This window comes from Oncorhynchus mykiss, chromosome 17, assembly GCF_013265735.2.
Source record: "Oncorhynchus mykiss isolate Arlee chromosome 17, USDA_OmykA_1.1, whole genome shotgun sequence".
NCBI lineage: Eukaryota > Metazoa > Chordata > Actinopteri > Salmoniformes > Salmonidae > Oncorhynchus > Oncorhynchus mykiss.
The window spans coordinates 18,744,379-18,772,076 of NC_048581.1; the positions used below are offsets into that span (position 1 = coordinate 18,744,379).

The 27,698-nt window shown below is 42.8% G+C and overlaps 1 protein-coding gene across 3 annotated transcripts in view; it reads left to right on the forward strand.

Moving 5' to 3' along the window:
- LOC110494906 (venom factor) overlaps positions 1-26,632 on the forward strand; it is a 36,069-nt gene extending 9,437 nt beyond the window's left edge. For 2 of the 3 annotated variants that reach the window (XM_036949210.1, XM_036949212.1), the window contains exons 19-44: positions 9,967-10,035; positions 10,186-10,315; positions 10,424-10,575; positions 11,576-11,783; positions 12,725-12,810; positions 13,201-13,340; positions 13,807-14,016; positions 14,163-14,229; positions 14,336-14,422; positions 15,594-15,873; positions 16,454-16,613; positions 16,759-16,875; positions 17,868-18,021; positions 18,143-18,306; positions 18,486-18,638; positions 18,800-18,859; positions 18,997-19,087; positions 19,201-19,252; positions 19,441-19,528; positions 20,192-20,281; positions 20,681-20,786; positions 22,412-22,501; positions 22,622-22,705; positions 24,855-24,935; positions 25,131-25,278; positions 25,447-26,632. In XM_036949210.1, coding sequence (XP_036805105.1) covers positions 9,967-10,035; positions 10,186-10,315; positions 10,424-10,575; positions 11,576-11,783; positions 12,725-12,810; positions 13,201-13,340; positions 13,807-14,016; positions 14,163-14,229; positions 14,336-14,422; positions 15,594-15,873; positions 16,454-16,613; positions 16,759-16,875; positions 17,868-18,021; positions 18,143-18,306; positions 18,486-18,638; positions 18,800-18,859; positions 18,997-19,087; positions 19,201-19,252; positions 19,441-19,528; positions 20,192-20,281; positions 20,681-20,786; positions 22,412-22,501; positions 22,622-22,705; positions 24,855-24,935; positions 25,131-25,278; positions 25,447-25,594 — 3,215 coding nt within the window. In that variant the 3' untranslated portion in view covers positions 25,595-26,632. The remainder of the gene's footprint in view (positions 1-9,966; positions 10,036-10,185; positions 10,316-10,423; positions 10,576-11,575; positions 11,784-12,724; positions 12,811-13,200; positions 13,341-13,806; positions 14,017-14,162; positions 14,230-14,335; positions 14,423-15,593; positions 15,874-16,453; positions 16,614-16,758; positions 16,876-17,867; positions 18,022-18,142; positions 18,307-18,485; positions 18,639-18,799; positions 18,860-18,996; positions 19,088-19,200; positions 19,253-19,440; positions 19,529-20,191; positions 20,282-20,680; positions 20,787-22,411; positions 22,502-22,621; positions 22,706-24,854; positions 24,936-25,130; positions 25,279-25,446) is intronic. The other variant, XM_036949211.1, reaches the window with a different exon arrangement.
- The last annotated feature ends 1,066 nt before the right edge of the window (positions 26,633-27,698 follow it).

Sequence of the window (27,698 nt, forward strand, 5' to 3'; positions counted from 1 at the left end):
TAACATCAGTCCTCTGATGGTTAATACGAGGAAAGAGGGTAACATCAGTCCTCTGATGGTTAATACGAGGAAAGAGGGTAACATCAGTCCTCTGATGGTTAATACGAGGAAAGAGGGTAACATCAGTCCTCTGATGGTTAATACGATGAAAGAGGGTAACATCAGTCCTCTAATGGTTAATACGAGGAAAGAGGGTAACATCAGTCCTCTGATGGTTAATACGAGGAAAGAGGGTAACATCAGTCCTCTAATGGTTAATACGAGGAAAGAGGGTAACATCAGTCCTCTGATGGTTAATACGAGGAAAGAGGGTAACATCAGTCCTCTGATGGTTAATACGAGGAAAGAGGGTAACATCAGTCCTCTGATGGTTAATACGATGAAAGAGGATAACATCAGTCCTCTAATGGTTAATACGAGGAAAGAGGGTAACATCAGTCCTCTGATGGTTAATACGAGGAAAGAGGGTAACATCAGTCCTCTGATGGTTAATACGATGAAAGAGGGTAACATCAGTCCTCTAATGGTTAATACGAGGAAAGAGGGTAACATCAGTCCTCTAATGGTTAATACGAGGAAAGAGGGTAACATCAGTCCTCTAATGGTTAATACGAGGAAAGAGGGTAACATCAGTCCTCTAATGGTTAATACGAGGAAAGAGGGTAACATCAGTCCTCTAATGGTTAATACGAGGAAAGAGGGTAACATCAGTCCTCTGATGGTTAATACGAGGAAAGAGGATAACATCAGTTCTCTGATGGTTAATACGAGGAAAGAGGGTAACATCAGTCCTCTAATGGTTAATACGATGAAAGAGGGTAACATCAGTCCTCTGATGGTTAATACGATGAAAGAGGATAACATCAGTTCTCTAATGGTTAATATGATGAAAGAGGGTAACATCAGTCCTCTGATGGTTAATACGAGGAAAGAGGATAACATCAGTTCTCTGATGGTTAATACGAGGAAAGAGGGTAACATCAGTCCTCTAATGGTTAATACGATGAAAGAGGGTAACATCAGTCCTCTGATGGTTAATACGAGGAAAGAGGGTAACATCAGTCCTCTGATGGTTAATACGAGGAAAGAGGGTAACATCAGTCCTCTGATGGTTAATACGAGGAAAGAGGGTAACATCAGTCCTCTAATGGTTAATACGATGAAAGAGGGTAACATCAGTCCTCTAATGGTTAATACGAGGAAAGAGGATAACATCAGTCCTCTAATGGTTAATACGAGGAAAGAGGGTAACATCAGTCCTCTGATGGTTAATACGAGGAAAGAGGGTAACATCAGTCCTCTGATGGTTAATACGATGAAAGAGGGTAACATCAGTCCTCTAATGGTTAATACGAGGAAAGAGGGTAACATCAGTCCTCTAATGGTTAATACGAGGAAAGAGGGTAACATCAGTCCTCTAATGGTTAATACGAGGAAAGAGGGTAACATCAGTCCTCTAATGGTTAATACGAGGAAAGAGGGTAACATCAGTCCTCTAATGGTTAATACGAGGAAAGAGGGTAACATCAGTCCTCTGATGGTTAATACGAGGAAAGAGGATAACATCAGTTCTCTGATGGTTAATACGAGGAAAGAGGATAACATCAGTCCTCTAATGGTTAATACGAGGAAAGAGGGTAACATCAGTCCTCTGATGGTTAATACGATGAAAGAGGATAACATCAGTTCTCTAATGGTTAATACGAGGAAAGAGGGTAACATCAGTCCTCTGATGGTTAATACGAGGAAAGAGGGTAACATCAGTCCTCTAATGGTTAATATGAGGAAAGAGGGTAACATCAGTCCTCTGATGGTTAATACGAGGAAAGAGGGTAACATCAGTCCTCTAATGGTTAATACGAGGAAAGAGGATAACATCAGTTCTCTAATGGTTAATACGAGGAAAGAGGATAACATCAGTTCTCTAATGGTTAATACGAGGAAAGAGGGTAACATCAGTCCTCTGATGGTTAATACGAGGAAAGAGGGTAACATCAGTCCTCTGATGGTTAATACGAGGAAAGAGGATAACATCAGTCCTCTAATGGTTAATACGAGGAAAGAGGGTAACATCAGTTCTCTAATGGTTAATACGAGGAAAGAGGGTAACATCAGTCCTCTGATGGTTAATACGAGGAAAGAGGGTAACATCAGTCCTCTGATGGTTAATACGAGGAAAGAGGGTAACATCAGTCCTCTGATGGTTAATACGAGGAAAGAGGGTAACATCAGTCCTCTAATGGTTAATACGAGGAAAGAGGGTAACATCAGTTCTCTGATGGTTAATACGAGGAAAGAGGGTAACATCAGTCCTCTGATGGTTAATACGAGGAAAGAGGGTAACATCAGTCCTCTGATGGTTAATACGAGGAAAGAGGGTAACATCAGTCCTCTGATGGTTAATACGAGGAAAGAGGGTAACATCAGTCCTCTAATGGTTAATACGAGGAAAGAGGGTAGCATCAGTCCTCTGATGGTTAATACGAGGAAAGAGGGTAACATCAGTCCTCTGATGGGTAATATGTGGAAAGAGGGTAACATCAGTCCTCTAATGGTTAAAAGAGGAAAGAGGATAACATCAGTCCTCTGATGGTTAATACGATGAAAGAGGGTAACATCAGTCCTCTGATGGTTAATACGAGGAAAGAGGGTAACATCAGTCCTCTGATGGTTAATACGAGGAAAGAGGGTAACATCAGTCCTCTGATGGTTAATACGAGGAAAGAGGGTAACATCAGTCCTCTGATGGTTAATACGAGGAAAGAGGGTAACATCAGTCCTCTGATGGTTAATACGAGGAAAGAGGGTAACATCAGTCCTCTAATGGTTAATACGATGAAAGAGGGTAACATCAGTCCTCTAATGGTTAATACGAGGAAAGAAGGTAACATCAGTCCTCTGATGGTTAATACGAGGAAAGAGGGTAACATCAGTCCTCTGATGGTTAATACGAGGAAAGAGGGTAACATCAGTCCTCTAATGGTTAATACGATGAAAGAGGGTAACATCAGTCCTCTAATGGTTAATACGATGAAAGAGGGTAACATCAGTCCTCTAATGGTTAATACGAGGAAAGAGGGTAACATCAGTCCTCTAATGGTTAATACGAGGAAAGAGGGTAACATCAGTCCTCTAATGGTTAATACGAGGAAAGAGGGTAACATCAGTCCTCTGATGGTTAATACGATGAAAGAGGGTAACATCAGTCCTCTGATGGTTAATACGAGGAAAGAGGGTAACATCAGTCCTCTAATGGTTAATACGAGGAAAGAGGGTAACATCAGTCCTCTAATGGTTAATACGTGGAAAGAGGGTAACATCAGTCCTCTAATGGTTAATACGAGGAAAGAGGGTAACATCAGTCCTCTAATGGTTAATACGAGGAAAGAGGGTAACATCAGTCCTCTAATGGTTAATACGAGGAAAGAGGGTAACATCAGTCCTCTGATGGTTAATACGAGGAAAGAGGGTAACATCAGTCCTCTGATGGTTAATACGAGGAAAGAGGGTAACATCAGTCCTCTGATGGTTAATACGAGGAAAGAGGGTAACATCAGTCCTCTAATGGTTAATACGAGGAAAGAGGGTAACATCAGTCCTCTAATGGTTAATACGAGGAAAGAGGGTAACATCAGTCCTCTGATGGTTAATACGAGGAAAGAGGGTAACATCAGTCCTCTGATGGTTAATACGAGGAAAGAGGGTAACATCAGTCCTCTAATGGTTAATACGAGGAAAGAGGGTAACATCAGTCCTCTGATGGTTAATACGAGGAAAGAGGGTAACATCAGTCCTCTAATGGTTAATACGAGGAAAGAGGGTAACATCAGTCCTCTGATGGTTAATACGAGGAAAGAGGGTAACATCAGTCCTCTGATGGTTAATACGAGGAAAGAGGGTAACATCAGTCCTCTAATGGTTAATACGAGGAAAGAGGGTAACATCAGTCCTCTGATGGTTAATACGAGGAAAGAGGGTAACATCAGTCCTCTAATGGTTAATACGAGGAAAGAGGGTAACATCAGTCCTCTGATGGTTAATACGAGGAAAGAGGGTAACATCAGTCCTCTGATGGTTAATACGAGGAAAGAGGGTAACATCAGTCCTCTAATGGTTAATACGAGGAAAGAGGGTAACATCAGTCCTCTGATGGTTAATACGATGAAAGAGGGTAACATCAGTCCTCTGATGGTTAATACGAGGAAAGAGGGTAACATCAGTCCTCTGATGGTTAATACGAGGAAAGAGGGTAACATCAGTCCTCTAATGGTTAATACGAGGAAAGAGGGTAACATCAGTCCTCTGATGGTTAATACGAGGAAAGAGGGTAACATCAGTCCTCTGATGGTTAATACGAGGAAAGAGGGTAACATCAGTCCTCTAATGGTTAATACGAGGAAAGAGGGTAACATCAGTCCTCTGATGGTTAATACGAGGAAAGAGGGTAACATCAGTCCTCTGATGTTTAATACGAGGAAAGAGGGTAACATCAGTCCTCTGATGGTTAATACGAGGAAAGAGGGTAACATCAGTCCTCTGATGGTTAATACGAGGAAAGAGGGTAACATCAGTCCTCTTATGGTTAATACGTGGAAAGAGGGTAACATCAGTCCTCTGATGGTTAATACGAGGAAAGAGGGTAACATCAGTCCTCTGATGGTTAATACGAGGAAAGAGGGTAACATCAGTCCTCTGATGGTTAATACGAGGAAAGAGGGTAACATCAGTCCTCTGATGGTTAATACGAGGAAAGAGGATAACATCAGTTCTCTAATGGTTAATACGAGGAAAGAGGGTAACATCAGTCCTCTAATGGTTAATACGAGGAAAGAAGGTAACATCAGTCCTCTAATGGTTAATACGAGGAAAGAGGGTAACATCAGTCCTCTAATGGTTAATATGATGAAAGAGGGTAACATCAGTCCTCTGATGGTTAATACGAGGAAAGAGGGTAACATCAGTCCTCTAATGATTAATACGAGGAAAGAGGGTAACATCAGTCCTCTAATGGTTGTTGTCTTAGGTCTCTCTTTATGTAGTGTTGTGTTGTCTTAGGTCTCTCTGTATGTAGTGTTATGTTGTCTTAGGTCTCTCTGTATGTAGTGTTGTGTTGTCTTAGGTCTCTCTGTATGTAGTGTTGTGTTGTCTTAGGTCTCTCAGTATGTAGTGTTGTCTTAGGTCTGTCTTTATGTAGTGTTGTGTTGTCTTAGGTCTCTCTGTATGTAGTGTTGTGTTGTCTTAGGTCTCTCTGTATGTAGTGTTGTGTTGTCTTAGGTCTCTCTGTATGTAGTGTTGTGTTGTCTTAGGTCTCTCTTTATGTAGTGTTGTGTTGTCTTAGGTCTCTCTGTATGTAGTGTTGTGTTGTCTTAGGTCTCTCTGTATGTAGTGTTGTGTTGTCTTAGGTCTGTCTTTATGTAGTGTTGTGGTGTCTCTCTTTATGTAGTGTTGTGTTGTCTTAGGTCTGTCTTTATGTAGTGTTGTGGTGTCTCTCTTTATGTAGTGTTGTGTTGTCTTAGGTCTCTCTTTATGTAGTGTTGTGTTGTCTGTCTTTATGTAGTGTTGTGTTGTCTTAGGTCTCTCTTTATGTAGTGTTGTGTTGTCTTAGGTCTCTCTTTATGTAGTTTTGTGTTGTCTTAGGTCTCTCTGTATGTATTGTTGTGTTGTCTTAGGTCTCTCTTTATGTAGTGTGGTGTTGTCTTAGGTCTCTCTGTATGTAGTGTTGTGTTGTCTTAGGTCTCTCTGTATGTAGTGTTGTGTTGTCTTAGGTCTCTCTGTATGTAGTGTTGTGTTGACTTAGGTCTCTCTGTATGTTGTGTTGTCTTAGGTCTGTCTTTATGTAGTGTTGTGTTGTCTTAGGTCTCTCTGTATGTAGTGTTGTGTTATCTTAGGTCTGTCTTTATGTAGTGTTGTGTTGTCTTAGGTCTGTCTTTATGTAGTGTTGTGTTGTCTTAGGTCTCTCTTTATGTAGTGTTGTGTTGTCTTAGGTCTCTCTTTATGTAGTGTTGTGTTGTCTTAGGTCTCTCTGTATGTAGTGTTGTGTTGACTTAGGTCTCTCTGTATGTAGTGTTGTGTTGTCTTAGGTCTGTCTTTATGTAGTGTTGTGTTGTCTTAGGTCTCTCTGTATGTAGTGTTGTGTTGACTTAGGTCTCTCTGTATGTAGTGTTGTGTTGTCTTAGGTCTGTCTTTATGTAGTGTTGTGTTGTCTTAGGTCTCTCTGTATGTAGTGTTGTGTTGTCTTAGGTCTGTCTTTATGTAGTGTTGTGTTGTCTTAGGTCTGTCTTTATGTAGTGTTGTGTTGTCTTAGGTCTGTCTTTATGTAGTGTTGTGGTGTCTGAGGTCTCTCTTTATGTAGTGTTGTGTTGTCTGAGGTCTGTCTTTCTATAGTGTTGTGTTGTCTTAGGTCTCTCTGTATGTAGTGTTGTGTTGTCTTAGGTCTCTTATGTAGTGTTGTGTTGTCTTAGGTCTCTCTGTATGTAGTGTTGTGGTGTCTTTGGTCTGTCTTTATATAGTGTTGTGTTGTCTCTCTGTATGTAGTGTTGTGTTGTCTCTCTTTATGTAGTGTTGTGGTGTCTGAGGTCTCTCTTTATGTAGTGTTGTGGTGTCTTAGGTCTCTCTGTATGTAGTGTTGTGTTGTCTTAGGTCTGTCTTTATGTAGTGTTGTGTTGTCTTAGGTCTCTCTTTATGTAGTGTTGTGTTGTCTTAGGTCTCTCTTTATGTAGTGTTGTGTTGTCTTAGGTCTCTCTGTATGTAGTGTTATGTTGTCTTAGGTCTCTCTGTATGTAGTGTTGTGTTGTCTTAGGTCTCTCTGTATGTAGTGTTGTGTTGTCTTAGGTCTCTCTGTATGTAGTGTTATGTTGTCTTAGGTCTCTCTGTATGTAGTGTTGTGTTGTCTTAGGTCTCTCTGTATGTAGTGTTGTGTTGTCTTAGGTCTCTCTGTATGTAGTGTTGTGCTGTCTTAGGTCTCTATTTATGTAGTGTGGTGTTGTCTTAGGTCTCTCTGTATGTATTGTTGTGTTGTCTTAGATCTCTCTGTATGTAGTGTTGTGTTGTCTAAGGTCTCTCTGTATGTAGTGTTGTCTTAGGTCTGTCTTTATGTAGTGTTGTGTTGTCTTAGGTCTCTCTGTATGTAGTGTTGTGTTGTCTTAGGTCTCTCTGTATGTAGTGTTGTGTTGTCTTAGGTCTCTCTGTATGTAGTGTTGTGTTGTCTTAGGTCTCTGTTTATGTAGTGTTGTGTTGTCTTAGGTCTCTCTGTATGTAGTGTTGTGTTGTCTTAGGTCTCTCTGTATGTAGTGTTGTGTTGTCTTAGGTCTGTCTTTATGTAGTGTTGTGGTGTCTCTCTTTATGTAGTGTTGTGTTGTCTTAGGTCTGTCTTTATGTAGTGTTGTGGTGTCTCTCTTTATGTAGTGTTGTGTTGTCTTAGGTCTCTCTTTATGTAGTGTTGTGTTGTCTGTCTTTATGTAGTGTTGTGTTGTCTTAGGTCTCTCTTTATGTAGTGTTGTGTTGTCTTAGGTCTCTCTTTATGTAGTGTTGTGTTGTCTTAGGTCTGTCTTTATGTAGTGTTGTGGTGTCTCTCTTTATGTAGTGTTGTGTTGTCTTAGGTCTCTCTTTATGTAGTGTTGTGTTGTCTGTCTTTATGTAGTGTTGTGTTGTCTTAGGTCTCTCTTTATGTAGTGTTGTGTTGTCTTAGGTCTCTCTTTATGTAGTGTTGTGTTGTCTTAGGTCTCTCTGTATGTAGTGTTGTGTTGTCTTAGGTCTCTCTTTATGTAGTGTGGTGTTGTCTTAGGTCTCTCTGTATGTAGTGTTGTGTTGTCTTAGGTCTCTCTGTATGTAGTGTTGTGTTGTCTTAGGTCTCTCTGTATGTAGTGTTGTGTTGACTTAGGTCTCTCTGTATGTTGTGTTGTCTTAGGTCTGTCTTTATGTAGTGTTGTGTTGTCTTAGGTCTCTCTGTATGTAGTGTTGTGTTGTCTTAGGTCTGTCTTTATGTAGTGTTGTGTTGTCTTAGGTCTGTCTTTATGTAGTGTTGTGTAGTCTTAGGTCTCTCTTTATGTAGTGTTGTGTTGTCTTAGGTCTCTCTTTATGTAGTGTTGTGTTGTCTTAGGTCTCTCTGTATGTAGTGTTGTGTTGACTTAGGTCTCTCTGTATGTAGTGTTGTGTTGTCTTAGGTCTGTCTTTATGTAGTGTTGTGTTGTCTTAGGTCTCTCTGTATGTAGTGTTGTGTTGACTTAGGTCTCTCTGTATGTAGTGTTGTGTTGTCTTAGGTCTGTCTTTATGTAGTGTTGTGTTGTCTTAGGTCTCTCTGTATGTAGTGTTGTGTTGTCTTAGGTCTGTCTTTATGTAGTGTTGTGTTGTCTTAGGTCTGTCTTTATGTAGTGTTGTGTTGTCTTAGGTCTGTCTTTATGTAGTGTTGTGGTGTCTGAGGTCTCTCTTTATGTAGTGTTGTGTTGTCTGAGGTCTGTCTTTCTATAGTGTTGTGTTGTCTTAGGTCTCTCTGTATGTAGTGTTGTGTTGTCTTAGGTCTCTTATGTAGTGTTGTGTTGTCTTAGGTCTCTCTGTATGTAGTGTTGTGGTGTCTGAGGTCTCTCTTTATGTAGTATTGTGGTGTCTTTGGTCTGTCTTTATATAGTGTTGTGTTGTCTCTCTGTATGTAGTGTTGTGTTGTCTCTCTTTATGTAGTGTTGTGGTGTCTGAGGTCTCTCTTTATGTAGTGTTGTGGTGTCTTAGGTCTCTCTGTATGTAGTGTTGTGTTGTCTTAGGTCTGTCTTTATGTAGTGTTGTGTTGTCTTAGGTCTCTCTTTATGTAGTGTTGTGTTGTCTTAGGTCTCTCTTTATGTAGTGTTGTGTTGTCTGTCTTTATGTAGTGTTGTGTTGTCTTAGGTCTCTCTTTATGTAGTGTAGTGTTGTCTTAGGTTTCTCTTTATGTAGTGTTGTGTTGTCTGTCTTTATGTAGTGTTGTGTTGTCTTAGGTCTCTCTGTATGTAGTGTTGTGTTGTCTTAGGTCTGTCTTTATGTAGTGTTGTGTTGTCTTAGGTCTCTCTTTATGTAGTGTTGTGTTGTCTGTCTTTATGTAGTGTTGTGTTGTCTTAGGTCTGTCTTTATGTAGTGTAGTGTTGTCTTAGGTCTCTCTTTATGTAGTGTTGTGTTGTCTTAGGTCTCTCTTTATGTAGTGTTGTGTTGTCTTAGGTCTCTCTTTATGTAGTGTTGTGTTGTCTGTCTTTATGTAGTGTTGTGTTGTCTTAGGTCTCTCTTTATGTAGTGTAGTGTTGTCTTAGGTTTCTCTTTATGTAGTGTTGTGTTGTCTTAGGTCTCTCTTTATGTAGTGTTGTGTTGTCTGTCTTTATGTAGTGTTGTCTTAGGTCTGTCTTTATGTAGTGTAGTGTTGTCTTAGGTCTCTCTGTATGTAGTGTTGTGTTGTCTGTCTTTATGTAGTGTTGTGTTGTCTGTCTTTATGTAGTGTAGTGTTGTCTTAGGTTTCTCTTTATGTAGTGTTGTGTTGTCTTAGGTCTCTCTTTATTTAGTGTTGTGTTGTCTGTCTTTATGTAGTGTAGTGTTGTCTTAGGTCTGTCTTTATGTAGTGTAGTGTTGTCTTAGGTCTCTCTTTATGTAGTGTTGTGTTGTCTGTCTTTATGTAGTGTTGTGTTGTCTGTCTTGTCGTGATGTGTTTTGTCCTATATTTTTATTTAACTCATTTTAGTTTTAATCCCCGCCCCCACAGAAGGCCTTTTGCCTTTTGGTAGGCCGTCATTGTAAATAAGAATTTGTTCTTAACTGACTTGCCTAGTTAAATCAAGGTTACATGGCCTTTGCAGGCATCCAAAGGCCATGTTTGTAATGTTGTGTTTGTTTACTGTGAGCCTGCAGGGAAGATTAGTTAAAGCAAAACATTCCAGAGTCGCCCAATCATGAGTTTGAGTAAAACAGACCAGTGGTATAGACATCTGTGTCCCCCCCCTTCCATCTCTTCTGCAGGCATGCAGTGCCCAGGGAGGTCCAGGAGGAGGCGCTCTGCTGAGATGTTGCAACGCAGAACTCTACTGGGTCAGTGACAGAAAAAGTGCTATGTTCATTTTTGGTTGATGTATGGAATGATTCATTGATTGAGTGGGGGACTGATTTATTGACGGAAAGGTGGATCGATTGATTGATTGATAGATAGATGGTTCTGAGCTCTCTCTCTCTTCCCCACAGAGAACCACTACAGAGAGAAGCTGTTGCGTCAGTGTTGTAAGGATGGCCTGAGAGAGATCCCCATGCCTTACTCCTGCACCCGACGCTCCCTCTACATCACTGAGGGATGGGAATGCATCAAGGCCTTCAGGTACTGAGTTGAGTTCAATTGAGCTGAGCTGAGTTGAGTTGAATTGAGTTGTTGAGTTGAGCTGAATTGAAGTGAAGTGCACTGAACAGAATTGTTTGGCACTTTCAGGTACTGCTGCTCCAAGTACAGGGGAGAGGAGTTTGACACCAGACTACCCCCTACCACCACCATACCGCCTACCACCACAGATCTACTCAGGCTGACCCTGGACAGACACATTTTCCCCGAGATGCGAGAGACCATTGAGTTTGTTGAGCAGAGTCTGTGTGTTTTGATTCTACAAAGCTGCGTCCATAACATTCAATAATCAATTAATTGCACTTGTTCTTGCACCATGTGATTCATTATCAGTTCTAATCATGTATTTTTCTTCTCTATGCTCATGATCTATTTTCCTGCACCATATGACAGACAGTTAGTTGGAGATCAAAGCTCTTCTCTGGAGCCACCGAGCCTGAAGAGTGTGTCTTAACCCTGCTGTAGGGTTCATTGCTGCCAGCATTAGCAGGTCAAACAAATGACTAAAATGAACGAATCATGACTCTCGAGTCAGTCAAAAGAGTTGTTCAAAAATAATGAATTGTTCGCAAACTGCACATCACCAGTCAGCACGTAAAACAGCTTCGCCAGGCCAAATATCCACACTCCTTTCATGACACATGAATATCTGATCCCCTATTGAAACCTGGGGTTCCTACTTTACTTGTAAAATGACTGTCCATTACTTTCACTACAAGGTTTGAGGATATTTTTCAGTGCTCAGCAGGATTTCCTTGATTTGCTGGTAGGAACTAGTGTGGGAAATTGCTTGAAAGTTTTATGCTAACTATTAGTAAGGGGACACTAGGGTAAACTTGTCTTCTTATGGACCTGTTTGGATTAGTGATAACTTCTGTCCTCAGCATTTATCCCCATTCTGAATGTCTAAAGAATGTCCTTCTGAAATCTGAACACAGAAATACTGGACTTTTTCAACTCTTATTATGGTGGATTTGCATTTTTCTGGTCTCGGTCTTGGACCCCTCGCTCCCCTCCCGGTCTTAGTCTTGGACCCCTCGCTCCCCTCCCGGTCTTAGTCTTGGACCCCTCGTCTAATTTAATTTCATTCTAACCAGATCTAACTTCCGTCCAAGTGGCCCCTGTATGTTACAGCAGAGAACTGAGTTCAAACTGATTGATTGCTCAATTAATCCGTCAATCAATCGATTCATCCACTCATCCATCAAACAGAGTTTTAACATGTTTATTTTTTGGCATCAGGTGAAGAAATATTGAGCGAGTCTTTAGTGAGAATGGAATCCAAACCTGTTCTGGAAGTTCAGAGAGGGTCTTTTGCTGAGGAAGAGGAGGAGGAAGAGGAGGATGACTTTATGGAGGAGAGTGAGGTGACAGTAAGGTCTAAGTTCTATGAGTCATGGCTGTGGAAAGACCTGCCGCTGCCCAGTGTGCCTGAGGACAGCAGAGACGGGTGAGTGAATGTGTGTCTGTCCTCTCACCCCTTTATAGAAAGGGACAGCAGTTTCCCTGCTCATAGGCTAAGACTTGGTTTGAAACTGTGCTGAACTGTGCGTACTACAGGCTACTTCCTATGAGTAGGGCCAGGGGTTTTTCCTAACCACATGACCTGTCCAGGGAAAACTCTTTCTATGAGGGGTTGACCAGTTTTGTGATCCCAGTCGAAAGAGGAATAGGCCAAGCCACACTACTCTCACCCTTAAAGGGATACTGCAAGGTTCTGGCAATTAAGCTAGTATTTTTTTAATTTGACCTTTATTTAACTAGGCAAGTCAGTTAAGAACAAATTCTCATTTTCAATGACGGCCACGGTGGGAACAGTGGGTTAACTGCCTTGTGTCAGCTCTGGGATTTGATCTAGCAGCCTTTCGGTTACTAGTCCAACGCTCTAACCACTAGGCTACCTGCCGCTCTGGTAGCCGCCTAGAACTTCCTTCATACTGCACATAGAGACACAGAAATGGTATCCACGAGTTCATTAGACTCTGGAGAAGTAGAAAAGGGCAAATTGACAGAATCTCGCAGTATCCCTTTGAAATGAAACGACCTACTCTGTAAATCCCCAGAGTTGCACCACAGTGGACTGGAGGTCACATTGAGACTGGCTGGGTTAACAGATCAGGAACAGCCTGGCCTTTTTTCATTCCCCCCCAAAAATAAACACTGTTGCACCATCGTGTACTGTCCCAGGGATATTTGTGTGTGTGTGTATTTATTTGTGCGCGTGCGTGTCACTGTTAGCATTGCATTAGGCAACGGCATCAATCGATCACAATCCACCAGTCTCTCTCTCTATTTACCTTCAAGATAATGTTTTACTGTGCTCATGCCACAAGCTGAGCTTACAAGAGGTCAACTCAATGGGATTCATTAGTTTGGGTCTGTTCCTTACAGGTTGGCAACGCTGCATGTGGAATCCATCTTCCCAGACACTATCACCCAGTGGGGGGTACTAGCCATCAGCTCCTCACCTGTAACAGGTAGACCCTTCCCTTCCCCTGGGGTAGCCATGGTAGCCATAGCCACGCCCTTGTTGGCAAGGTGAAACACCAATCAGAGGGCAAGGTGGAACTGTTACCATATCACTAACACCTGTCATGTCCAATCAGATCACCACATGTGCATAGGGTTTAGGATTTAAGGGGTCTATTTGGGATTGGGCCTAATTGTCAGTGGTCTAAAATGGCTTCCTCTCACTGTACCCATATTCAGTCATTTCCCAGGAGGAGTCCAGGTAGTATGCTAGTGAGGATACTGGTGCCATATGAGGAATACAACATATTGCTGTACAATTCTATCATTCTAACTAAAGCATGAAGTCCTCAACCACCTGCTGTTTGTTCATTTGAATCATTTTGTTTTTATTCCAGGTTTCTGCGTAGCCGAGCCGTGGAACGTGCGTGCGTGGAAGCGTTTCTTCGTGGACCTGAAGCTGCCGTACTCAGTGGCGAGGAACGAACACGTGGAGATCAAAGCTGTGCTCCATAACTATGGCGACGAGGACTTGGAGGCAAGCTCACCTCTGGCCTCTCACCCATGACTTCTATCTAATCCTCAAGCCGTACCTTAACCATCAGGCTGATGAATTAATATCTGAGGAAACCTCTATCTACCTACCCGCTAGCTCCCCTCTGATCCCTTCCTGTCAGCCATTTTGTGTCTTAACCCTCCTAACCCTCCCATTACTGTCAGCCATTTTGTGTCTTAACCCTCCCATTACTGTCAGCCATTTTGTGTCTTAACCCTCCTAACCCTCCCATTACTGTCAGCCATTTTGTGTCTTAACCCTCCTAACCCTCCCATTACTGTCAGCCATTTTGTGTCTTGACCGTCCCAGTTTCCTCCTCTTTTCAGCTTACCTAGAAGCAATGGTGCTACTGAAGACGGAGGACATGTGAAATCCACCCAGTTCTGCTCACTTCCTCTCAGCCATTTTGTGTCTTGATCATCTCCGTTTCCTCCTCTACTCAACCCAGGTTAAGGTGGTGCTACTGAAGACAGAGGACATGTGCAGTGTGGCGTTCAATGGGAAACACACCCAGGAGGTGAGGTTGAAGGGCAGCTCGTCCCTGGTGGTTCCCTACACCATCATACCGCTCAAGGCCGGAGAGATGCTACTGGAGGTCCTTGCCATGGCCAAAGGGTTTATGGGTAGCGACGGGGTCAATAAGAAGCTACGCGTGGTGGTGGGTGACTATTTCAGATGTTAGTTAAAAAAATAAATAATAATAATAATAAAATAAATAAAATATATATAGCGACTGTGAATCAGTGTCCTTACCTAAGATACGAGGACCGGTATCTCAAAGCTGTTTTCAAAACCCTGTAACAGGTGGAAGGAGTGCAGAAGACTAAAGTGCAGAGTTTTGTATTGAATCCTTCTGTCAAGGGAGGGAACGGTGAGCAGAACTAAGACACTCATCATCTCTAACCCTAATGCTCACCATTACCATGTCCCCTTTAGAAACAGCCTTTACTAAGTATTCTTACTATGTTTCCCCCCAGATGGGAGGCAGGTAGTGGAGGTGGACAAAGTGGAGCTGGGCTCCCTGGTTCCAAACTCTCAACCAGAGACATTCATCAACATCAGGGGTAGGCCTAACTGAGAAACAAGGTTTACCTTATTAGACAGAGATGGTGGCTGGCGGGTGCCTCTAACCCTTTGGGTTGGTTATGGGCATTGTGAAGCCAAAGCAGCTGTGTGGACACATAACCTATTCTATTCCATTCCTTCCATTCTATTCTCTATTCTGCTCTCTCTACTCTACTCTGCTCTACTCTACTCTCTACTCTACTCTACTCTGCTCTACTCTACTCTACTCTGCTCTCTCCACTCTACTCTACTCTGCTCTCTCCACTCTACTCTACTCTGCTCTCTCCACTCTCTACTCTACTCTGCTCTCTCCACTCTATACTCTACTTTGCTCTACTCTACTCTCTGCTCTACTCTACTCTCTACTCTACTCTGCTCTCTCCACTCTACTCTACTCTGCTCTCTCCACTCTACTCTACTCTGCTCTCTCCACTCTCTACTCTACTCTGCTCTCTCCACTCTATACTCTACTTTGCTCTACTCTACTCTCTACTCTACTCTGCTCTACTCTACTCTCTACTCTGCTCTCTCCACTCTCTACTCTACTCTGCTCTCTCCACTCTACTCTACTCTGCTCTCTCCACTCTCTACTCTACTCTGCTCTCTCCACTCTATACTCTACTTTGCTCTACTCTACTCTCTACTCTACTCTGCTCTACTCTACTCTCTACTCTGCTCTCTCCACTCTCTACTCTACTCTGCTCCACTCTCTACTCTACTCTGCTCCACTCTCTACTCTACTCTGCTCTCTCCACTCTCTACTCTACTCTGCTCTCTCCACTCTCTACTCTACTCTGCTCTCTCCACTCTCTACACTACTCTGCTCTCTCCACTCTCTACTCTACTCTGCTCTACTCTACTCTGCTCTACTCTACTCTGCTCTCTCCATTCTCTACTCTACTCTGCTCTCTCCACTCTCTACTCTACTCTGCTCTACTCTACTCTGCTCTACTCTACTCTGCTCTCTCCACTCTCTACTCTACTCTACTCTGCTCTACTCTCTACTCTGCTCTGCTCTCTCCACTCTCTACTCTACTCTGCTCTACTCTACTCTGCTCTCTCCACTCTCTACTCTACTCTGCTTTACTCTACTCTGCTCTACTCTGCTCTGCTCTCTCCATTCTCTACTCTACTCTGCTCTACTCTACTCTGCTCTGCTCCTCCCACCAGGTAACCTGTTGGCTGATACCATAGACAACAGTATCAGCGGTGACTCTCTGGCCTCTTTGATCCGTATGCCTGGTGGCTGTGTGGAACAGAACCTAGCCAGCATCACCCTGCCTCTTATAGCCACTGTCTACCTGGACCATTCCAACGACTGGGAGGCTGTAGGGGTGCAACGCAGGGTGGAGGCTATGAACTACATACAGAAAGGCTACCAGAAGCAGCTGGTGTATAAGAAGAAAGACGACTCTTACCCCCCCTACAGGAATGAAGGCACAAGCACATGGTATTGTTCAAATACATAGAAGAAGAAGAAGAATGTGTCAATCACAGAGTAATCTAAATAATACAATGGATTGTATTTGTAACCCTCACAGCCTCTCTCTCTACCTTTCCCCTTTTCTCTCTCTCTTTCTGTCTCCCTCTCCTCTCCCTCCCCCTCTCTCCCTTCCCCTCTACCTTCTCTTTCCCCACCTCGACCTCTCCCCCTCTCCCTCCACCCCTCTCCCTTCCCCCCACCCTCTCTTTCTCCCCCTCTCCCTCCACTCCTCTCCCTTCCCCCCACCCTCTCTTTCTCCCCCTCTCCCTTCCCCCCACCCTCTCTTTCTCCCCCTCTCCCTTCCCCCCACCCTCACTTTCTCCCCCTCTCCCTCCACCCCTCTCCCTTCCCCACCACCCTCGTTCTCTCCCTCTCCCTGCCCACCATCTCTTTCTCCCCCTCTCCCTTCACCCCTTTCCCTTCCCCCCACCCTCTCTTTCTCCCCCTCTACCTTCCCCACCACCCTCGTTCTCTCCCTCTCCCTGCCCACCATCTCTTTCTCCCCCTCTCCCCCACCCCCTCCCCCTCTCTCCCCTATCCCTTATAGGATCACAGCGTATGTAGTGAAGGTGTTCTCTATGGCTCGTCAGCTGGTAGGAGTGAGTGAACAGGACGTGTGTGGTCCTCTCCTCTACCTGATCAACAACAAACAGCAGACCACTGGATCTTTCAGAGAGGACAACCCTGTCTACACTACTACTATGACAGTAAGAAGAGACACACACACACGGGTGGATGCAGAAGCACGTGCGCACAAATACACACATGGACTGATGTGCGCACACATTCACACTCTAACAGACAGGGAGAGATCTGGGACTGAAGTCTGATAACAGCTTCTCTCTTCTCCAGGGTGGAGTACAAGGTGCAGAGTCTCAGTCCACTCTCACAGCCTTTGTCCTGATAGCCATGACTGAAGCCACCAAGGGTACAGAACTCAACTGCAATGGAGCTGGCCACACCATCAAGGTAAGCCAGTCCCAGAACCGGCAGAAACTGTTATATTGGGACGGGAGATAAGTCAGTTATTTATTTTTATTTATTTAACCTTTATTTAACTAGGCAAGTCAATTAAGAACAAATTCTTATTTACAATGTGGGTTGTTCAGGGGCAAAACAACCAATTTTATTTATTTTTTTGTTTTTTGTTGTTGAATTTTTACCCCTTTTTCTCCCCAATGGCGTGGTATCCAATTGTTTAGTAGCTACTATCTTGTCTCATCGCTACAACTCCTGTACGGGCTCGGGAGAGACGAAGGATAAAAGTCATGCGTCCTCCGATACACAACCCAACCAAGCCGCACTGCTTCTTAACACAGCGCGCATCCAACCCGGAAGCCAGCCGCACCAATGTGTCGGAGGAAACACCGTGCACTTGGCAACCTTGGTTAGCGTGCACTGCGCCCGTCCCGCCACAGGAGTCCCTGGTGCGCGATGAGACAAGGATTTCCCTACCGGCCAAACCCTCCCTAACTCGGACGACGCTAGGCCAATTGTGCGCGAACCCAGAGTCTCTGGTGGCACAACTGGCGCTGCAGTACAGCGCCCTTAACCACTGCGCCACCCGGGAGGACCTAAGACCAAATTGTTGTATAGGGGCAAAATGACCTTGTCAGCTGGGGGATTCGATCCCAACGCTCTAACCACTAGGCTACCTGATGCCCCAGTTAGAAGTAAGTTAGTCATCTGTGAGTAGGATGCGTTTTTACCTGCCTCCCCTGGTGGATCTTGGATTTCGTTGTCCGACCTGTTATCACGCTACGTTTGCATGCGCCATGGCTGACCATGAATCCAACCGGTGTAAATGGCATGTCGGTGTTGGGAAATGGGGCTTTCCTGCCGACTCTTTTGTGTTAAAATTCAGGTTTATTCTTTATCCCTCTGCTCATATAAGAATGGAATTAATAAGCCACCAAACTAATGGATAGACAGTGAAGTTGTATTCTATTGTATTGTATTAGAATGGGATCCAGAATGCTGCCAACTATCTGAGGAGCACGTATGGTAGTCTGAAGAGGCCCTACTCTCTGGCCATCTCTGCCTACGCTCTGTCTCTGGTTGACGAGACACCTTCACTGTTCTTTAAAACCCTGCTACTCAAAGCTGCCTCTCCAGGTAGGGAAATGTCTGTTTGTCTCTGTTTCTCTCTCTCTCCCCCCCTCTCTCTGCTGTCCTTCACTGTTATTCTCTCCCCCTCTCCTCCCTCCCTCCTTCCTCCCTCTCTCCCCTCCTCCAGACGGTACCCATTGGCCAGACAGTGAGAACCGCCTGTTCACTCTGGAAGCGACGGGCTACGCCCTGCTAGCCCTGGTGAAGAGTCATCACATGACTGAAGCCGCCGCACCTTTCGAGTGGCTCAATGAGCAGCGCCGCAGGGGCGGGGGCTACGGATCCACCCAGGTACTGAGTGACATCATTGGAAACGAGTATTGCATGATGTCAGTGAGCTGAGTTTATGTCAACAGTGTTATTGCAGGTTGTCACTAACCAGTCCAGTTTGTTGCCCTCCGCCATTTGGATCTCCACACAATCCAGTACATCTTTTATAATAATCTTTCTGCTTCCTCTCTCTCCCCCAGCCCACCATGGTTGTTCTGCAGGGTCTGTCTGGGTACCTGATGAAGAAACCTCCCAATGACCTGAGTCTCCAGGTGGACCTGAGCATCCAGGGCCGCAGCGACCAGCGCTACCACTTTGACCCCAGGACCTCCTACGTGGCACGCTCCTCCAGGGTAGGAGGGATGCTGTTCTCTCTTCCTCTCTCTCTCTTTCACCATTTCTTCTCTCCCAACCTACCTGTATCTGATGTCAAATATGTGGCCTAGTTTTAGGAACCATAATGTATGATGTTCCTCTTTCACCATCTCCCCTCTTCTGTGGGGTTTTCACTCAGGCTCCTATAGACCAGGGATTCAGAGTGGAGGCCAAAGGGAAGGGGCAAGGTATACTAGAGGTATGACCACAACACATGTCTATGGCCATTAGTCAATGCATGATAGTAGAGCTTGTCTATGATCATCTTGTCACATTGATGTATGACGTCATATTTGTTTGTGTTGTCACTTCCTGGTCTAATGACCTCTGACCTAGGTGGTGACCTACTACAACGAGCTCCCTGAGATGCATGAGAAGAGCAGCTGCAAGAACTTTGATTTGGACGTGACCATCGCAGAATCTAGTGGTAGGTTAATCCAGCTCTCAATCTCCATTTGTATCTTAATCTTAATCTCAATCTTAGTCTCAATCCCAGTCTCAAATCTTAAACTCAATGTTTTTTTTTAACCCCGTTGACAGAAAAACCTCCACCAGATGCAGAGAAGTCCTACAGGATCACTATTAATGTCAGGTGAGATTATGCAGTACTATGTTGAATGTCTAGGCTACCTGGCAGTCTGTCTTTTCATACTCTCCTTTGGTCCCCTCTGGGAAATACACTAGGGGACTTACTGTTATTGGATAACACTTGAGTCTCTACTTTTTCATTCCATCTTCCTCTTCATTCTACTATTCTCTCTCTCTCTTTCCTTCCTCCAGGGCACTGGGACTAAGGGAGGTCAGGATGGTTGTTCTGGACATCAGTCTTCCTACTGGGTTCGTGCCAGAGAATGAAGACCTGGAGATGGTACTGGAACCCACGTTAAAGGGACAGTTCACCCCAATTACTAAGTTACACATTGGTTTCCTTACCCTGTCAACCGTCTATGGACAAGTTATGACAGCAATCCATGCTTTGGTTTTATTTCCCTGGCACTGTTTCCAGATGCTAACGTTTTAGCAGGTGTAGCACAAGTCCAATTCAAGTCATGGGACCGATATGTTTTATTTGTTTTGCACCTCGTATCCAAATCATCGGAAAGTATCTAACACTTATTGTGAAGCTCAACAAAGTCACTTACAGAGGATTTGAACATGATGCCAAAAAATGCTAATATCGGACCCATTACTTTAATGAGATTTGCGCCACAAATGCTAAACGCTAAAGGGGATTTGTGCCACATATGCATTTGGAAACAGTGTCAGGGAAACTAAATCAAAGCATGGATTGCTGTCATACCTTGTCCATAGACTGCTTACAGGGTAAGGAAACCGATATGTAATTAAGGTGAATTATCCCTTTAATCTACTTGTAATGTTCATCTGTCTCCACTAGATGGCTGTCTAACTGCATGTCTGGTCTTTGACTCAATGTCCAACTTGTTTTCTACTGCATGTGTTTAAGTGTAGCTTATTGTGACCGTGTGCATATTGAAAATGTTTGTTTGTTTTTGTGTTTGTTTGCCTCCAGCTGACCAACTCAGTGGACCGTTACATCAACAACTTCCAGATAGTGGACAACCTGAGTGACAGAGGCTCCCTCATCATCCACCTCTTCAAGGTACCAGAACAGATCTAGGATCAGTTTATCCTCTCAGAAATCCTAACTTTTTAGGTGGGATCTTAGATCAGTGTCAAGGGGTAACTTCCTTTTCATCATTCACCTGTTCAAGATACTGGAACCATAGAAATAGAATCTCAATAGAATCTCATTCTATTTCTATGACCTGAACGTAGAGAGACCAGCGTTACCATGTCAACCCTAGAAGTTGATTGGTCATACTTTTTTTTCGCTCTGTCTGGGTTGAGGTTGTCTGTGGCCTGTAGGCACAGATCTTGGATCAGCTTTCCCTCCCCAAATCTTAAAGGTAAAAGGCAAACTATTAACTCAAAACTGGCCTTAGATCAGTGTCCGGAAGTAGCTTCATTGTGCTCTTCTGTGGTCTACCTGTACTACCAGGTGTCCAACAAGGAGACTGAGACCATCATCTTCCGGCTGCAGCAGACGTTCAAAGTGGGACTCCTCCAACCTTCATCTGTCACTGTCTATGAGTACTACAACCCAGGTAGATACTGTCTACGAGTACTACAACCCAGGTAGATACTGTCTACGAGTACTACAACCCAGGTAGATACTGTCACTGTCTACGAGTACTACAACCAGGTAGATACTGTTACTGTCTACGAGTACTACAACCCAGGTAGATACTGTCTACGAGTACTACAACCCAGGTAGATACTGTCACTGTCTACGAGTACTACAACCAGGTAGATACTGTTACTGTCTACGAGTACTACAACCCAGGTAGATACTGTCTATGAGTACTACAACCCAGGTAGATACTGTCACTGTCTACGAGTACTACAACCAGGTAGATACTGTTACTGTCTACGAATACTACAACACAGGTAGATACTGTCTACGAGTACTACAACCCAGGTAGATACTGTCTACGAGTACTACAACCCAGGTAGATACTGTCTACGAGTACTACAACCCAGGTAGATACTGTCACTGTCTACGAGTACTACAACCAGGTAGATACTGTTACTGTCTACGAGTACTACAACCCAGGTAGATACTGTCTACGAGTACTACAACCCAGGTAGATACTGTCACTGTCTACGTGTACTACAACCAGGTAGATACTGTTACTGTCTACGAGTACTACAACCCAGGTAGATACTGTCACTGTCTACGAGTACTACAACCAGGTAGATACAGTCACTGTCTACGAGTACTACAACCAGGTAGATACTGTTACTGTCTACGAATACTACAACACAGGTAGATACTGTCTACGAGTACTACAACCCAGGTAGATACTGTCTACGAGTACTACAACCCTGGTAGATACTGTCACTGTCTACGAGTACTACAACCCAGGTAGATACTGTCTACAAGTACTACAACCAAGGTAGATACTGTCACTGTCTACGAGTACTACAACCAGGTAGATACTGTTACTGTCTACGAATACTACAACCCAGGTAGATACTGTCTGAGTACTACAACCCAGGTAGATACTGTCACTGTCTAAGAGTACTACAACCCAGGTAGATACTGTCACTGTCTACGAGTACTACAACCAGGTAGATACTGTTACTGTCTACGAATACTACAACCCAGGTAGATACTGTCTATGAGTACTACAACCCTGGTAGATACTGTCACTGTCTATGAGTACTACAACCCAGGTAGATACTGTCTACGAGGACTACAATCCAGGTAGATACTGTGACTGTCTACGAAGTACTACAACCCAGGTAGATACTGTCACTGTCAACGAGTACTACAACCCAGGTAGATCCTGCTACTGTCTATGAGTACTACAACCCAGGTAGATACTGCTACTGTCTACGAGTACTACAACCCAGGTAGATACTGCTACTGTCTACGAGTACTACAACCCAGGTAGATACTGTCACTGTCTATGAGTACAACAACCCAGGTAGATACTGTCACTGTCTATATGAGTACTACAACCCAGGTAGATACTGCTACTGTCTATGAGTACTACAACCCAGGTAGATACTGTCACTCTATGAGTACTACAACCCAGGTAGGACTATGGTTTGTTTTGACCATATTTCATATGCCCTCGAACAAGAGAAGCTATTGTAAACATTGGAGTTGATCATTTCTCTCTGTCTGGTGGAGAAATGTTAACATAGCGTGTCTCTCTATCAGACCACCGCTGCAGTCGCTTCTACAGCCCCAAAGAGGACAAGGACGAACTCTCACAGATCTGCAGGAACAATATATGTCGCTGTACACAGGGTGAGTGTGTGTGTGCGTGCGTGTGTGTATCTGTGTGTGGTTGTGTGTGTGTGTGTGTGTGTTTATGTGTGTGCCATACATGAGTGTGTGTGATAATGATGTGTGTCTCTCTCCTATTAGGTGATTGCTGTGTGTCTAAGTCCCTAACCGATCCAGTCCCCTATGGAGCACGAGAGGACCACGCATGCAAAGGATTATACCACGGTATGCTATATCTGTTTTCACTATAGAATATAATACCCATGTTATAGACATTATATACATGTTGTAGATATTATAGGCATGATATATGTATTATATACATGTTATAGGCATGTTATAGACATGTTATAGGCATGTTATAGACATTATATACATGTTGTAGATATTATAGACATGTTATATGTATTATATACATGTTATAGGCATGTTATAGGCATTATAGACATGTTATATAGATTATAGACATGTTATATGAATATTATAGGCATGTTATATGTATTATGTACATGTTATAGGCATGTTATAGACATTATATACATGTTGTAGATATTATAGACATGTTATAGGCATTATTGACATGTTATAGACATGTTATATGAATGTTATAGGCATTATAGACATATTATAGGCATGTTATAGGCATTATAGACATGTTATAGGAATATTATAGGCATGTTATAGACAGACATGTAATAGGCATTACAGACATGTCATAGGCATTATAGACATGTTGTATGAATATTATAGGCAATATAGACATGTTATAGACATCTTATAGGCATATTATAGGCATGTTATAGGCATTATAGGCAGGGTATAGACATGTTATAGACATTTATAGACATCTTATAGGCATGTTATAGGCATTATAGGCAGGGTATAGACATGTTATAAGAATATTATAGTCATTATAGGGATGTTATAGGCATGTTATAGACAGACATGTTATAGGCATTATAGACATGTTATAGATGTGTTATAGACATAATGTTATATACGTTATAGACATGTCATAGGCATTATAGACATGTTATAGATATGTTCTGAACATTATAGACATGCTATAGAAGTGTTATAGGCATTGTATGCATGTTATAGACCTTATAGACATGTTATAGTCATTGTAGACACGTTATAGGCATAGACATGTTATAGGCATTATAGACATGATAGACACTTTAGACATGTTATAAACATGTTATAGACAGACATTTTATAGACATTATAGATGTTATAGGCATTAAACATATGTTAGACGTGTTATAGACATGTCATAGACATTATAGACATGTTATAGATATGTTCTGAATATTATATACATGTTATAGACGTGTTATATGCATTGTATGCATGTTATAGACATTATATACATGTTATTGACATGTTATAAGCATTATAGACGTTATAGATATGTTCTGAACGTTATAGACAGGCTATATAAATTATAGACATGTTATAGGCACTATATACATTTTATAGACATAGACATGTTATAAGCATTTATAGACATGTTATAGGCACTATATACATCTTATAGACATAGACATGTTATAAGAATTTATAGACATGTTATAAGCATTATAGACATGTTATAGGCATGTTATAGGCATAGACATGTTATAGGCATAGACATGTAATAGGCATGTTATAGAGATTATAGACATGTTATAGGCATTATAGACATATAGGCATGTTATAGAGATTATAGACATGTTATAGGCATTATAGACATATAGGCATGTTATAGAGATTATAGACATGTTATAGGCATTCTAGACATATACGCATGCTATAGAGATTATAGACATGTTATAGGCATTATAGACATATAGGCATGCTATAGAGATTATAGACATGTTATAGGCATTATAGACATATAGGCATGTTATAGAGATTATAGACATGTTATAGGCATTCTAGACATATAGGCATTCTATAGAGATTATAGACATGTTATAGGCATTCTAGACATATAGGCATGCTATAGAGATTATAGACATGTTATAGGCATTATAGACATATAGGCATGTTATAGAGATTATAGACATGTTATAGGCATTCTAGACATATAGGCATTCTATAGAGATTATAGACATGTTATAGGCATTATAGACATGTTATAGAGATTATAGACATGTTATAGGCATTATAGATCTGTAAATCTGTCACACCGAGACAATACTATACCATGTACAGTATATGGTACAGCTATAAATGAATGTTGTCCGTCAGAGGTGAAACTATCATCTAACGCTTCATTCTTTAATTGTCTTAGTCAAATTGTTCCTTGGGGACAGTCAAGTGTATCATATCATTGATTGAGTAGAGTGTATTTTGCTGTTCTGATGCTTCTCACGCGTCTGTCCTCCAGTGTACAAGGCCAAGGTCCTGAGTGTCAGCCAGAGTCAGTATGACAGATATGAGATGAAGATCACACAGGTTATAAAAATAGGTAAGCATCTTATGTCATCTAGTCCTTCTCTGTCCTCTACCCATCTCTCCTTACCCTCTTTGTTTCAGAATGTGATGCTGAGTTAGTTCAAACATGGTTAACTCTGTCTCTCCCCTCCCTCCCTCCCTCCCTCCCTCCCTCCCTCCCTCCCTCCCTCCCTCCCTCCCTCCCTCCCTCCCTCCCCTCTCTCTCTAGGAGTGGAGGAAGGGGTCAGTGTGGGTGACACTAAGGTCTTCCTGTCACATGCTGGCTGTAGAGGAGGTCTGGACCTGAAGGAGGGTACAGACTACCTCATCATGGGGCCAAAAACTGACCTCTGGTACAAGGACAGCTCCACCAACAGGTGGGGAGAGGCAGTGACATGTTATAATGGACTTATAGTACTGACAAGACAAAGCAAGTCAGAGCAATAAAGTTATGTTAATATCTGCCTAAAGGGGTTATTTTCTCTCTTCTTTCCCTCTTCTTTCCCTCTTCTCTCTCTCTCTCTCTCTCTCTCTCTCTCTCTCAGTGCTACATACATGCTGGGCAAGGATGCCTGGGTAGAGCGTTGGCCCACCTCAACAGAGTGTGCTAGTGATGCCAAACTCAAGGCCAGGTGCACAGAGCTGGACAACTTCAGCAAGGACCTCTCAGAGAAGGGATGTCGGTTTAAATAGACTCTCACTCACTCACTCACTCACTCACTCACTCACTCACTCACTCACTCACTCACTCACTCACACTTTGCCTATGAGCTGCCATGTAGCTTTACACCTCTGGATGCACTGGTTCAGCAGAAACTGTCACCATTTGAGCCATGCAGTCGACATATACTGCTCTGTTGTATAATCACCATGGTAACCATTAGAGGAAAATGGACATTAGAATTAGAAAGCGTAAAAACATGACAGACTGGTGTTAAGCCTGGGTGGGTCTAGGATTGTGTTACTGGGAGCTCAGCGATTCGTCACAGCCAGGGCTACTTGATATGGCATACAATCACAACACACACACTCACACGATGGGAACTCGCTCAGGTGGCACTTGGTGCAGTGGAATATTGTCTCACTACTGTGTAGAATGCATTAGTGTTCCTGGATGTTCCACATAGAGAGAATAACAGAATGCAGAACACCAGGGAGATTCTCAGTACAATAACAGAATGCAGAACACCAGGGAGATTCTCAGTACAATAACAGAATGCAGAACACCAGGGAGATTCTCAGTACAATAACAGAATGCAGAACACCAGGGAGATTCTCAGTACAATAACAGAATGCAGAACACCAGGGAGATTCTCAGTACAATAACAGAATGCAGAACACCAGGGAGATTCTCAGTACAATAACAGAATGCAGAACACCAGGGAGATTCTCAGTACAATAACAGAATGCAGAACACCAGGGAGATTCTCAGTACAATAACAGAATGCAGAACACCAGGGAGATTCTCAGTACAATAACAGAATGCAGAACACCAGGGAGATTCTCAGTACAATAACAGAATGCAGAACACCAGGGAGATTCTCAGTACAAACCCTGTATTGAGTTGTGATTATTCACAGCCGTCTCTTTCTCATTCAGTTTGACTACTTGCCCATGTTGTAGATTGCAGTACTTTATTCCCATCGTTGCCACAGATTTGCAAACATAATGATCAACCCATATTCTGCTCTAAGAAAAATAAATGGATGTGTTGTGGTTGGGTTGATTGAAGTATTCTTGGGGTATTATATTGTAAATAATGCTGTTATAGTTCTTGCACTCTCACACACTCACTCTCTCTCACACACAGGAACACACGCAGGTCAGGTACTAATATCAATGACATATAGGTAGGCCAACAGTATGTAAACTAACTTCAAATAACAGAATATCAGTCTACTTTTGAAATGCTATCGCCATAGCAATGACTCATGATTTCCATGGGATTTTCTGCTGCCTCTAAAATGTGTGTGTGCCCTACATAATCTAAATAGGAAGGTCTGGTAATGGGCAGCTGGTCACACAGCTGGTCACAAATGTTGGTATAGTGTTGGTAGTGTACACACACGCACACACACTGGCATTGCATGCGTAGTGGGTACACACAGAGTGACTTACACAGAGTGACTTACACACAGTAGCATTTGCTCAGGGGGATATTTCACTGCTTCTGTATCAGATAATGGGATATAGTCCTGCATTGAGAAAGGGAGAGAAAAAGGCCTACAATTGGAAAGAGAGAGATGGAGAGGGATAAATACAATGAGAGAGATGGAGAGGGATAAATACAATGAGAGAGTTGGAGAGGGATAAATACAATGAGAGAGATGGAGAGAGAAATACAATGAGAGAGATGGAGAAAGAAATACAATGAGAGAGATGGAGAGAGAAATACAATGAGAGAGATGGAGAGAGAAATACAATGAGAGAGATGGAGAGAGAAATACAATGGAGAGAGAAATACAATGAAGAGAGAAATACAATGAGAGAAATACAAAGGGAGAGAGAAATACAATGAGAGAGATGGAGAGAGAAATACAATGAGAGAGATGGAGAGAGAAATACAATGGAGAGAGAAATACAATGAAGAGAGAAATACAATGAGAGAAATACAAAGGGAGAGCGAAATACAATGAGAGAGATGGGGAGAGAAATACAATGGAGAGAGAAATACAATGAGAGAGATGGGGAGAGAAATACAATGGAGAGAGAAATACAATGAGAGAGATGGAGAGAGAAATACAATGAGAGAGATGGAGAAAGAAATACAATGAGAGAGATGGAGAGAGAAATACAA